The sequence below is a fragment of the Athene cunicularia genome (assembly GCF_003259725.1).
Source record: "Athene cunicularia isolate RWA chromosome 2 unlocalized genomic scaffold, athCun1 chr2_part1, whole genome shotgun sequence".
Classification (NCBI taxonomy): Eukaryota; Metazoa; Chordata; class Aves; order Strigiformes; family Strigidae; genus Athene; species Athene cunicularia.
In genome coordinates, this window is record NW_020799095.1 from 6,559,031 (window position 1) to 6,571,792 (window position 12,762).

At 40.2% G+C, this 12,762-nt stretch overlaps 1 protein-coding gene across 1 annotated transcript in view; it reads left to right on the forward strand.

Annotated features, from left to right (window-relative positions):
* CPNE4 (copine 4) overlaps nt 1-12,762 on the forward strand; it is a 194,303-nt gene that overhangs the window by 65,542 nt on the left and 115,999 nt on the right. The window contains exon 2 of the mRNA XM_026842759.1: nt 10,761-10,940. Within this exon, the coding sequence (XP_026698560.1) occupies nt 10,761-10,940 (180 nt within the window). The remainder of the gene's footprint in view (nt 1-10,760; nt 10,941-12,762) is intronic.

A 12,762-nucleotide genomic window follows, 5' to 3' on the forward strand; every position in this document is an offset into this window, starting at 1 on the left:
AATTACCTGTAAGTTCCTGAGAAATGGTATGATGCCAGATTTCTATCCTGATCGGTCCTGTGCCACCACACACTCTTCTAAAAGCCTCTTTACAGGCTTAATTGCTGCTCAGCAGCATCAAAAATCTGCATTTTTGTTTGAATGGGCTGGCACTACAACGCATTTGTCAAACTTCTATATCTCTTACCCACCAGGACATCAGGCAAAGAAGAAACATGTCTGTAATTGCTGTGGAAGCCCCGTGCCTGGGATGGGAGATTACCTACAGGTGGCAATAGTTGAAATTAATTCTGAAAGCCAGTTTTGGAGGAATGAAAGGTGGAATTGGCAAATAAATACTTTGCATCCCGATTAGAGTAAGTTTGAATTAATTTCTTTGTAGCCCAATGCTTCAGAAGAATCTAATTGTGTGAGTACAATATTCTGGTAATGAACTGAGGATTCCCAAGCAATGGCATTTCAAAAAAGAAACCTTCCGGCACTTGACACATTTTAAATCATGTTCCAAAACCTAGTAATGTTGTAGCATGTTGTTGCTGTCATGCAGGCAAGGTCATGCTTTGCATTGTGAATCAAAAATATATTCAAACCAGAATTTCCGTTTAAAATAAAGAACTTAAAATTTAGCCGATCAGAAGATCAGGAGATCATCTATATGGGGAAAAAAAAAAAAGTCAAGTAATTAATACAAACCTTGATTAAAAACTTCCTTTAAGCACAAACATAACAAACAAAACTGTGTTTCTTCCTACAAGCAGACTAAAATGGAGCAAGCAAATAAAAATGAAACTCCATCAGTGAAGACCTGTATTCCCAAGGCTCACTTTCTAATATGCGAGGGAAACTGTGTGGAGAAAATATATGGCTGAAGAACTTTCAAATGATTGCATAATGCTCTGACTTTCAGACTGCTGCCAGGTCCTGCACTGCTTAGTAGCATTTTGTGGCTAGCTGAGTGGAGCTAAACGGTATAATATGTGAATATTTTTGTTGTTACTTCGAAGGACCTGCCTTGTCCTCTGCAAAAAGCCTGTGTCCTCAGGGACATGTAAATTAAGAAGATTGGATTGAAGCTCTTGACATCACATGAAGGTTGGAGAATAATAAATGGCAGTCATCATAGTCTTTGAACATCTGGACTGTATTTGGGATATAAAGTAATTCAGGCTCCAGGGCTTAGCTTTGAGACAGTGTTTAAAAGTTTGCGGTGAAAAAATGAATTATCTTTTTTCTTATGCCAGTGTAATCACATCTGAGTGGGTTACAGCACCTTATTCCATGAGTTGATGTGGGCCATTATCCACTTGTGTTGATGTTTGCTGAGTGCTTGTTAAATATGCAGGGAGCACAGCACATGGATATCTCCTGCCACCAAGTGATTTCTATGAGGTCCTTCTGCAGTACGTATGGCTGGATCAGGATGCTTTGACTACCTTGGAAGAAACACTCTTTAATACCAAAGTTTCTATAGCTGCCAATTTTATATGATTGTTAGGGCTCTGAAGGCCTTACCAGTATAAGATAAAAGGCTTTGATGTGAGTAATTCCATCTACTGTCTGAACCCTCTAGCAGGAGTAGCATAATCATTGCTTGTCTCTAATGACTCTGCAGGAGGTAAGCTGGTGCAGAGGAGAGTGCAGCACTCATATGCTGCCTGCTGCAAAACACAGTTTAGTCCATGGCCATGGTCACACTGGAAGGGATGGCCTCCAGTATAACTCCAGCTGCTGGCTTTCTGCAAAGGGAGCCTCAGGGAGTTCGCTGGGTTTCCTCACTAGGAGAGCACATGTGGGGCTGCTCAGTCTTTTTTTTTAGAACTTTAACTCATATTCATTCATTTCAGCTGGATGTTAATGGAGAAAGGTAGCTCTTGAACTGGTGTAATTTGCTGTATATGTCAGATGGCAGTAAAATCAGAGGGACAGTAGGAATTCATTATTTTACCTCAAGTTAGGTAAAATAATAATAAACATTGTTATATAAGTCAAGGCTTTAAAGCAGTTAGTTATTTGGACACGTAAGCCTGAATTTTTGGGTGCCCAAGAGGGTATTGTGTTCTGCACAGTTCTCGGTGCTGAGGGATGAGCGCTACCCACGGCAGTGATAGTGGGGGCCCAAAGATGAGAGGTTCCCAAGCACTCAGGGGAGACCCCCTGGAGGCTCCAGGTGAGATGAAATCCTTGTGCTGCTTTGCAGGAAGTTCAGTTGCTCATCAAGAAGTTGCCCAGGTCTTTTAAGCATACCTGAAGTGACGTTCTCTCTTGAGACTTGTCCTTCTGATCTCTAGCAGGACTCAAATTATACCCAAAAATTCAGAATTACAGGTGTTTCCATGTTAAATGTAAAAAAAAAAAAAAAAAAAAAAAAAAAAAAGTAAAATATCTTCTACAAAAGGTAGTTATTGCTGTCTCACTACGCTATCGTGGTCATCTCGTTGTTCAGTCGTTGTTCATTGGAAAGACCTTAATTTAAGCTGCATTGATGATGTGCTCTAGAGAGACATTGTGCTTTTCAAGTTCACTGAAATCTCATGCAACTGGCTCTTCAAAACTGGCTTGAATATTCACAGTACAGTGGCTGGTGCAAGAAGTTGCAGTTTACTGCTAGGCCAAATTAGCCTTTTAGTCCTTTGGAAAAAAAAAATGTAAAAAATATTTTAGGTGTGATTTAATATTTTAAGCATTTTAATGTTTTAGTATTATATATTATTAATATAAATTAATTCACATTAATAATAACATGTTCATGTTTAATATTTTATATGGTGCTTTTCATATTTGACATGCTTTTTAGTTTTTCTTTTAGGAGGGATTATTTTTAAATGTTGATAGAAAACAGTGGGTCAGAATCTAACCTCCATCTGCAGGTGGAGTCCCATCAGTGATGTTATCAGGAAAACAATTAGAGGTCCAAGGGGGTTACATGAAAGTCTCCCAACAAAGTAACAATTTTAATCTGTTTGTTTTCATTGCAATCCTGTGCAATGACTAAAACTTATCACTCCAGCCCAGAAAATGTGGGGTTTGTGACATTAGACTGAGAAAACTCAGTGTCCTCTAACTCCCAGAACTATCTGAATGAAAGTATTTCTTTCCAGAGAAAACTAAAAGCAGGTATCTAGTACATGTGAGGATGGTGTGACTATGGATTAATGCATTTGTTGAGCACTTTGGGGGGGGGTGTTTCTCATATTTGAGCTTTCCTAAATGACAGTGAGGATACCTTTGTACTATCCAGCATCTTTATGCAACCTGGAAAACCTAGACTTACCAAGGAGGTCTATGACAACTACACCTGGTCCTAAAGCTAAAGGGGAGTGTTGTAGCTTCCCCAGAGATGTCATTTGTTCCAGAAAACAGGGATTCCCTTGGCACAAGGGTTCCCAACCAGTTTAGGTCCTGCTTTTTTTCATATCTGGGGAGTGAGCATCACTCTCTCTCATCATAGCTGAAGCAATCTCCCCGTTCCCTCATACCTGTTACCACAATTTGCCTGTCACTAGTAGTTAGCACTGTATTTTGCACCCACAGTTTTTTGCAGATTTTCAAACTGTGAGAGCTTGGGATTGCTCAGATGAGACTCTGAAATCTGTGCTGGCTGAGAGTCTGCCAAGGATCAGTATAGGTCCTTGGGTGCAAATATTGAGTACCTGTCTGTGCAGTGGCTATTGTAACTATACCGTATTTTGTTTCTAAGTGGATGAGACAAACTATATGTAAATACAATATATGCAAATAGAAATCATATTTCTCTCTTCTTTTAAAAGCTATAAGCATATAAAGCAGAAACCATCCAGGAACTTCTCACAGAATCTATACATATTATAATTTATCTGTTTCCTGCTTCAGAGCAATAAAAAGTAACTGAGAAGGTAAAAGTAATTAAGCAGAGGAGAGTCAGTGGCCCTGATCAGAGAAGTGGGCTTTCTTAATGAAGCACTTTTCAACTGTGAAATAATAATGCTTGTTTTACTGTAATTCCAATTATTTGGACTGGAGCCCCTTGAGGCCTGGGCCTTTTCTGTGTACCAGTTTTTCCAGTGCTTGAAAGCAGATCTTCACAGTTCTGACTCAGAGGTTTACAAGCTACTTAATATTTATATCACATAAATAAAAGAAATTACTTGAAGATAATTTCAAGACCATTCATGTTAAATGCTTCTCTTTCAGCCAACCTGTGACCAAAAGATTTTTCCTGGCACTGACAAGATTGTGCTTAGATTTGAGCTCTATGGCCTAAAAAGAGTTAAAGACCTATTGATATCTTTCTGCTGTTTTCAAATATCAATTAAGCTGAAAACAAGGGCTATAAATTATGGTGACCTTTGCAGTGACTTTTCATTTGTGGGATAGAGATGTGATGGTGTGAAAGCACTATTAATAATAGTAAAAAATTATTAATAACTTCCTCAGGAACTGCCAGGCAAAGTGTAAATTGCTTTCTGCTTGGTAGCAAATTTTCATGTAAGGTACTGTATCATGGAAATTTTCAGTCTTCTTAAAATTCAGGTGACCTAAGAATAATGCTACCCCTTCACCTCTGTACATTTTGTCATCTCAGCTGACAAATGGGATTCTTCTAGATTTAATGAGCATTTTATAACAACTTCTACTGAAAATACAGACTGTTGGATTTCCCTTGTTGGCCTGTAAAATGTATAGGGAATGGCGGGTTTATTTGTTGATCTAAGAACTTGTTAAAAATGTAACAGCCACAAAAAGCATGCTTTGGGTTGAATAAGCGCCACCAACTTTCCACTTAATGAAATTTGCATGTTTATGGCTTTTCAACATTTTTATTTTTACAAACACTTAAGGAAATACAGCACCGGTATAAATTTTCAGACTGTAATTCTGTAGATCAAAGATTTTCCTTGGTTCATGAGACAGCTATTTCGTTACTGGCTACAGCATTGCCATGCTATTTCATGAGCCTGATTAAAATCTCTCCTAGAGAATTGTCCTTTTGGTGAGAAGACAGTGAATTCTCCACCGCCCTTTGACTCTTGTCTGCTCTTCACCTTGAAGATGTCAAGTAACGGCCACTGAAAATGTGTTGCTTTTGTGCTAGTTAATGTGTTTGCTAGAAATACAGTAGAGAGCAGATAGGTACCAGTTGTCTGTGTGGGACACTGTCATATATGAATCACAGAATCATCTAGGTTGGAAAGGACCCTGGAGATAATCTAGTCCAACTGTTCTCCTAGCACAGTTCCCACCTACAGCATATCCTTAAGCTCCATATCGACCCTACTCTTGAACACCTCCAGGGATGGGGACTCCACCACCTCCCTGGGCAGCCCATTCCAACACCTAACAACCCCTTCTGGAAAGAAATGCTTCCTGATATCTAGTCTGAACTTTCCCTGGCACAACTTGAGGCCATTCCCTCTTGTTCTATCGCTTACTACTTGGTTCAAGAGACTCATCCCCAGCTCTCTGCACCCACCTTTCAGGGAGCTGTAGAGGGCGATGAGGTCTCCCCTCAGCCTCCTCTTCTCCAGACTAAACACCCACAGTTCCCTCAGCCGTTCCTCATAGGACATGTCTTCCAGACCGTTGACCAGCTTTGTAGCCCTTCTCTGGACATATTTGAGTAACTCTATGTCCTTTTTTGTAGTGAGGGGCCCAAAACTGAACACAGTAATCAAGGTGCGGCCTCACCAGTGCCAAGTACAGGGGCAAGATCACTTCCCTGTCCCTGCTGGCCTGCATGAAATGTTAAGAAATTTGATACATAACTAGTAAGATGGTTGTAGTAGGCCTGAAAGTGCCTGTTTAAGGTAAGGAGTTTCTGAGCTGTAGGAACAAAGAAAGAAACTCACATATAGATAGATAAAGGCCCCAAGGACAGAAGATGTGGAACCATGGCGACAGAAGATAACGTGCATTGTATGACCCAAATAATTAGGCCCAGGCCCTGGCAACAGAAGATAATGGACATCACACTTGAGATAAGGTGGGCAACGAAGGATTTAGTCAGAGGAGTCTGGCTTTTAGGGGCTGGCAATTTCGAAATTGGGGAAAAGGTGACGAGGAAGACTACTGGCCTTCCTCCTGAAGACCCCCACCTGGAGGCGATGCGCAGGCGCAAGAGTGACGTGGTTGTTTTAAAACTGCTCATAAAGTTTTTTGGACTAACCACACCTTAATAGTAAATTTGTATGTTTGTGTTGTGCAATCCTATGAATATGTATAAGGTACCTGCATTTAAGTGGTAAATCTAAGGGGCTTGGTGTGCACGCTTGTGGAGGAGCGATCCCCTGTGCACCCAGCGCTGCAATAAAGAATGCCTGCTTTCTAAAGCTCTGATTCTGAGTCTTAGAGAGTTTTAATTCAACTGGCTTTCCGGTATCAACTGAGTTCTCCACACAGCTGATGCTTACTAAACACTGAAGCGTGGCCTTGAGGTGCAGAGCATCGGGTCCTGTAGATAATTCTCCATTTCTCTGGTTCCCAAGGGCATTCTGAGAAAGCTGCGTTTATGATCACTTGAAAGCCCTAGATACCAGGTGACAGTAAGCTTCTCCCCAATCCTTGTTCATCATTGTATATGCAATAGCTTGTACTTCATCTAATTTTTGATAGAAGAAGAACAAAAACTCCCCCTCAGGCTGACTCTTTTTCCCCGACTTCACTTTTCAGCTAATGCTAGAAGATGGAGAGGAGATCCTCAGCCCATACTTTAACCATTGAATTACTTCTTTGACAGTGAAATTTTAGCTAGAACGATGAATTGTTTCCTCACTGAAATGTTTATGACAGTTCTGCAAAGCTTACTGCTTTTCAGTAGCTCACAGACAAAAGATGCAAACAGCGTAAGGAGCCTGAATGTTAATCCTTGTTCATCTGTCTTTTCAGTTCCCTCTAATTTGATGCTATCTGGCTGCAAAGATGGTTTTGCAGTTCTTCAGCAGTGATAGTGGGTCAACAGGAAAGCGGGCAAATATTTCTGCTAGAGAAAGGAGAGAGAAAACAACTTTGAAACCCAGCTTCCAGCTTCCTCTGAGTTTGACGAGAGGATTCAGAAGGCCCAAAGCAAGAAGTTCTTTCCTTTTCTATATTTTAATTCCTGCTGTTGAGATGGTGCTTTATGCTGTGGAGGTCTACTTTGGTGTTTGTGCGTCATTCATGATACCCCAAGGGGATGCTCACAGGGTGGCTGCATCCAGATGGGCCTGCCAAGTAATCCTGGCTGCTCAACAGGGTGCCACCTTCTGTGGAGTGACAAGGGCCTAAAGAGATGAAGAGGGAAAGCAGCGTGAGTCTGTCCCAGGCAGTGAAGATGCAAGTCCTTTCCTCTGTATAAATTGTCCTTGAAGGGAAAGTGTAGGTAAAGCTGTACCCTGAAGCAGATGTTCAGATCGTGGTGTCAGCTGAAGCAATGCTTTTTCTAAGGTCAATTTTAACTGTTCACACAGGCCAAAGGTGCATGTAACTGTCAATTGTTTCTTCTGAAAATTCGTTCTGCTGTAATAAATTGGAGAAATTCCTTGTTCTAGCAAAGTCCAGAAATAACAGATGGCTCATATGCCAGGCATCAGCAAATCCTAAATATGTGGTCGTGACCCCTGTCCATGGCCTGCTGAGAAATCTACCTGCCTTCAGGATTAGGTTGCCCAAGAGTTTGGTGTTTTATGAACAAGACTAAAAGTGTAAGTTCCACTTGCTTATAACATGCTGCTGTTGAACTTAGAAGCTCTCTTGCACAAAAGTGATGGAGATTTAATGTGGTTGCTATTGTTCTCTATTGTGCTTTGGAGAGCATTCAAGCTGAGAAGTTCTAACTGAATGTTCAGTTGATGAGGCTGGGCAAAGCCAGACTGTTTTCTTTAAGAATCTGAGCCTTCATCATCCATGAACGTGGAAGTGCTGTTACAGATTTTGAGTGACAACTGGGTTAAGGACTGAAGTCAAAATCTTGTCAGGCTGCTATGGACCTGTGTTTTGGATTAGCATGGAACACAACACCAAATTTTGCTTGAAGTTTAACAGGTATTGGAACAAGTTGTGGTATTGGAACAAGTCATGGTCAAAATAGGTCAGCCTTTTTTTTGAAGTGTCTGCAGAACTATGAATCATGACATCCTTCATGAAACTGCACCTAGCAATAGTATTTTCACCAGTTTTCATTAAGGTTTTATGCTCAACTAGCATTTCTAAAGGGAGTGTTAAGGCTTTACAGTTGAATATGAGAGCAGGAATACTTAAGAAAGAATAGCCTCTAATAAGTGGAAGAAGACAAATGGAAATTATACTTTGTGTTTATATAGTGTCTTTTAACCTGGAGCTGTCCATGAGAGTTAGTGAATGTATTGACCTGTTTTGTTCACTGCTTCTTCATGAGTCACTCCAGCTGACTATCAATCCACAGTAATCAAAGTGAGCGAATGGATCTGGGCTTCCCATGATGAGGATCCTGCCAGACTTCCTAGCCAAAGAGTAGGGTAACTGAAATACGCTGACAAAGCAGACTGGAGACAAGGTAGACTAATAGGGCTAATGCTATGGCATGCTGCTGACTCCTGAGAGGCATGAAGAATTTTATATTGCTTGTGGAGCTGTTGGCATTGCTTCTTTTGATATAGATTTTTCTCATATAATCCCATGCTCCGACATGCTGGTTTGATGTATCATCTCAATAATATGGGAAGACTGGGGAAATGCAGTGAAAAGGCTGTATTTCAATACTGTGTCTGTCAAGGGAAGGATGTCAATCAATCACAAGCTGGAAAAAGCTAACAGCATCTTACCACTATGTGAGACTGAAATTCTTAATGCTCCTGTATGCAGACCTGTGCCTTCATTTTCAGGCACTTCATTCCCTTAACAGTCATGTATTTAACCTGAGCACAAGTGTAAATCTTGCTGCATTTCACAGTGGAGAACCATTTCCCCACATTCCAGCAGCAAAACAGAGATGAGGAGAAACTAACAAACTTCGGTTACTGCCTGAGGTCTGCCGCAACTGAGATCTGTAGCAATTAAAATAATGTCATTAAATTAACAGTTTATACATTTACCAGGAATGTGTTTGAGAGATTGCTGTGGCTATGAAGAAAGATTTAAAGCTGATCATTTAAATGTTTTGATTATTGGGTCTTCTGATGCTCTATTTCATGAGCTGACCACTCTTCTGCGAGTGGATCGAATCATGTTCCACTTAGAAGAGATCTCAGGGACACCCCACTGAACTGACTAGTCATCTGACACAGGGAATATTTCATGTTGTAGCAGTAATGGTGATGTCAAGTCACACTGATTGCAAGTGGAGATCAAAAAATTTTGGAGATAGGATAAGCACCTGAATGAAGGTAGCTGGTATCTTTTCTCATATTACTGTGCTTTATATTACTGTTATTAGAACCATCATTTTTAGCTAGTCTAAGCAAAGAGATTAAGAATTGAATTTGTAAGGATGCTTTCATTTTTGTGATGGTCTTGTCTTGGCATAGTCACAGAACATTGACACAGCTGTGAGAAGACAGCAATGGCAGCACTGGTCTGCATCTGTTCGATGACTGGTAGCATCTGTTTGATGATTAGCTAAAGGATTTCAGCTGTTAGAGCTGTCAATCTGACACCTTTGATGAGCACAAAAATAAATCTGTGCTACCAGGAACCGCTCATTTTTTTCCCCTGCTTTTGATTTGCTTGACTCTTTGTGTCCTTGCCGATAACTACTAGCAAGGCTAATGCATTATAAACTCTGAAAAGTGAAGCAAGCGGCTGTCATTTTTTGCACAACAGATGTTCCTGATCAAGAATCAAAGGATCTCATCACTCTTTCTCTGAGCAATTTAATTTGTCTGTTCCATAGCATACCAGCCACCTCCTTTTTAGTGACTGATGTGCCCAAGTCCTACTTCATTTTAGGATCAGTTCTTTTAATCTTACAGAATTATTAGGGTTTTTTCTGTGCCAGAGCAAAGAGAGTGGAAAAAAAGAAATTGCTCTGTTGCTTATGGTGTCACCAATAATGCATCATAATGAAAAGTAGCAAAGGCCTACTTCAAATATAGGAAACACATGTACTACATTTTAAAAGAACCAGAAAGTACCCTATGAGCACTTCTTTGAAGAAATAGCAATTTAGATTTGATGGTGTTTAGCAGTTGTGAGGCTCAGAGGTAGGGATAAGCATGTATAATCCATCAGATTCTTGTAATGCAACTTAGCGAGGTGGAAAAATTGATATATTTTTAAGAAAGGTTGTTTGCTGTGGAACCAGTTCTCCACTCCTTAATCATACAAGTTGTTCAAAATGAGTAATTACTGGAGTTTTTGCTTGCTTTTCCATTTAGTTTGATAAAACTGTATTGCTCTGCTGCTGTTTTGTAGTGCTGGAGATGTAAATTCTATGGTTACTCTATAGTTAATTTCCCAGTTATTAGTCTGGCACAAGACAGTAATTTTGCACGTGCACAGGCTCCTGACTCTGCAACCTGATTGATCTAGTATACCCAATGGGGGACAGTTATTGCTCACCCTGCAAAGAAGGATCTAGACTGTGCACCATGTTCCTACCAATATTTGCTAAAGACTTGGTGGAAGGGAGAGGCACGGGAAGTTGGCCTTGTGCATGTGGCCAGCCCTGCACAGAAATGGCAGCTGCTGCTGCCCATACAAATGGTGGTGTCCGTGGCCACAGTCACAGCTGCCAGTCCTGATAAGCGAGCAAACTGTATCTGAGGAGCTCATTGTAGTTCATGACTGGTAGAAAGAGAAACCGCTTCTATAACCTCTTTTCCATTTGGCAGGTTGACAGGACAGAAGTGATTCGAACCTGTATAAATCCCGTCTTCTCCAAGCTGTTCACGGTGGACTTCTATTTTGAAGAAGTGCAGCGGTTGCGGTTTGAAGTCCATGACATTAGCAGCAATCACAATGGGCTGAAGGAAGCTGATTTTCTTGGTGGCATGGAGTGCACTCTTGGACAAGTAAGTATCACTGCCATTTTTTCCCCTTGTCATTCATCTTTTGTATGTATATGAAATGTATCGCTTTGTTAAATGACTGATGGGTGAGATTTGTCATTCATGACATTATTAATCGGTGCTTTGAATAGGATAATTAAGAACTTCTGCTGGTTTGATTTACTGCGGTAGTATAGCTGTAAATCAGCCAATGCTATAGTAAACTGAGCATCAATGACTGGCCTTGTACAGGAAGAGCCCAGATTCATTACACTACTGTTGAGAAATAGACTGATTTGGGAGAAAGACGTTGTTCTTAATGTTATATGGGATTTAAAACAAGTTGCAAGTCCAAGGAACACCTAAAAATACACCTTAATCACATAGAGTAATGCCTGGTGATGTGACAAATAGAGAGATAGGGTTGGATTCATTTCCTTGGCTCTCAGTCATCCAAAGTTAGGTATTTAAATGAAGTTACTCTTCTGATTTACATCTTGAGTTCAGTGAGAGAAACAGACAGTTCCAGCAGTTGATTCATTTCATCTTCATTTCACCAGGATTAATGAGCTTCAGGAGATACCCCTCTTTCTCCATCAGTTATCAAGAGAGTCTAGGCAGCTGGGTTTAGAATAGATACCTTTAGATGACTAAATTTAAGGGAGATGAGTTCTACCCACAAGATCAATATCAAGATCAAAGCTAGGCTCGCAGTTAATTCCTGTGTTGCTGACTGGTAGCACACTACAGTGTCCTAGGCATCAGTTTATTTCTAACTGGCAGACTATTTGTTATGCATCTCCTAACACAGATCTCAGCTCTTTTCAGTAATGCCAGGTTTCACTGAGCTGAGTGTAAATTTGCTCTTCATTCTGTGGTAGGTTGTGTGACAAGACCGGGCACTGCTTTAGTTTAGATTGTCCTTTGCAGTGTGTCCACATAAATTTATAACCTGAACATAGCAGCCTGTCATAGAAGATGCTGTAGAGCTTGTGCTTCCTATATTCTTACCTTCCGTTGTTAATCCCTCAGCCCCACTGTACCTGAATCCCTTTGTTTTTCTTCCCAAAGCCATTGGGTCAAACATGCTGAAAGAGGAAAAGTCCTCTCAGTGAGAGAATTAATATGAAATATACATATTTACTAAACTGAAATCTCAACATGTAGATATTGGTATTTAGAATATTTACAGTGCACTATACAGTCTGTTCTTTTTGATGACTTCTTGTGGCTTTACTCAATGAAAATAAGCTATCCTATAACACCAAGGAGAATGAGAAACAAAGAAAAAAGTTATTATAATATTCTTCTCACTTAATTGGCTTGAAAATGAAGGGGAAAAAATGTCATTGCTGCCGCCTGTAGCATAAACATCTTTATAATGATTTGATCTCTATAAATAGCACACAGCTGTGTTGGTTGCAGTGTAATTTTAATGGTAACCAAGAAAAAATAACAACAGTGTGAAATCTGTTCACAGTAATATAGCCTTGAGGACTTTGATCTAATATTTAGACTTTTTTGGTGGTTCTTCATCCCCCTCTTCCTAGTTTTTTAACTTTACATAATTCCTCAACTGATTTAAAACCCAAAAATGTTAGCACTTGAATTGTCATCCAAACAAAGCCATATGAGGAGTCCAGCATTGAAAATCCTGCAGCACAGGCTGTATGTACGGAGCTTACACTCATGCTTAGCTGTTTGGTGTAATTACTGCATTTTCTTAATGATGATGATGGAGCCATGTCTTTTCTTGAGGTAATTTTGACATTAATGTCTTGCCCTACATCACTTTAATGCCTGAATAAAACATGATTTTGTGTGAGAGTCTGTGCCTGCCTATCAA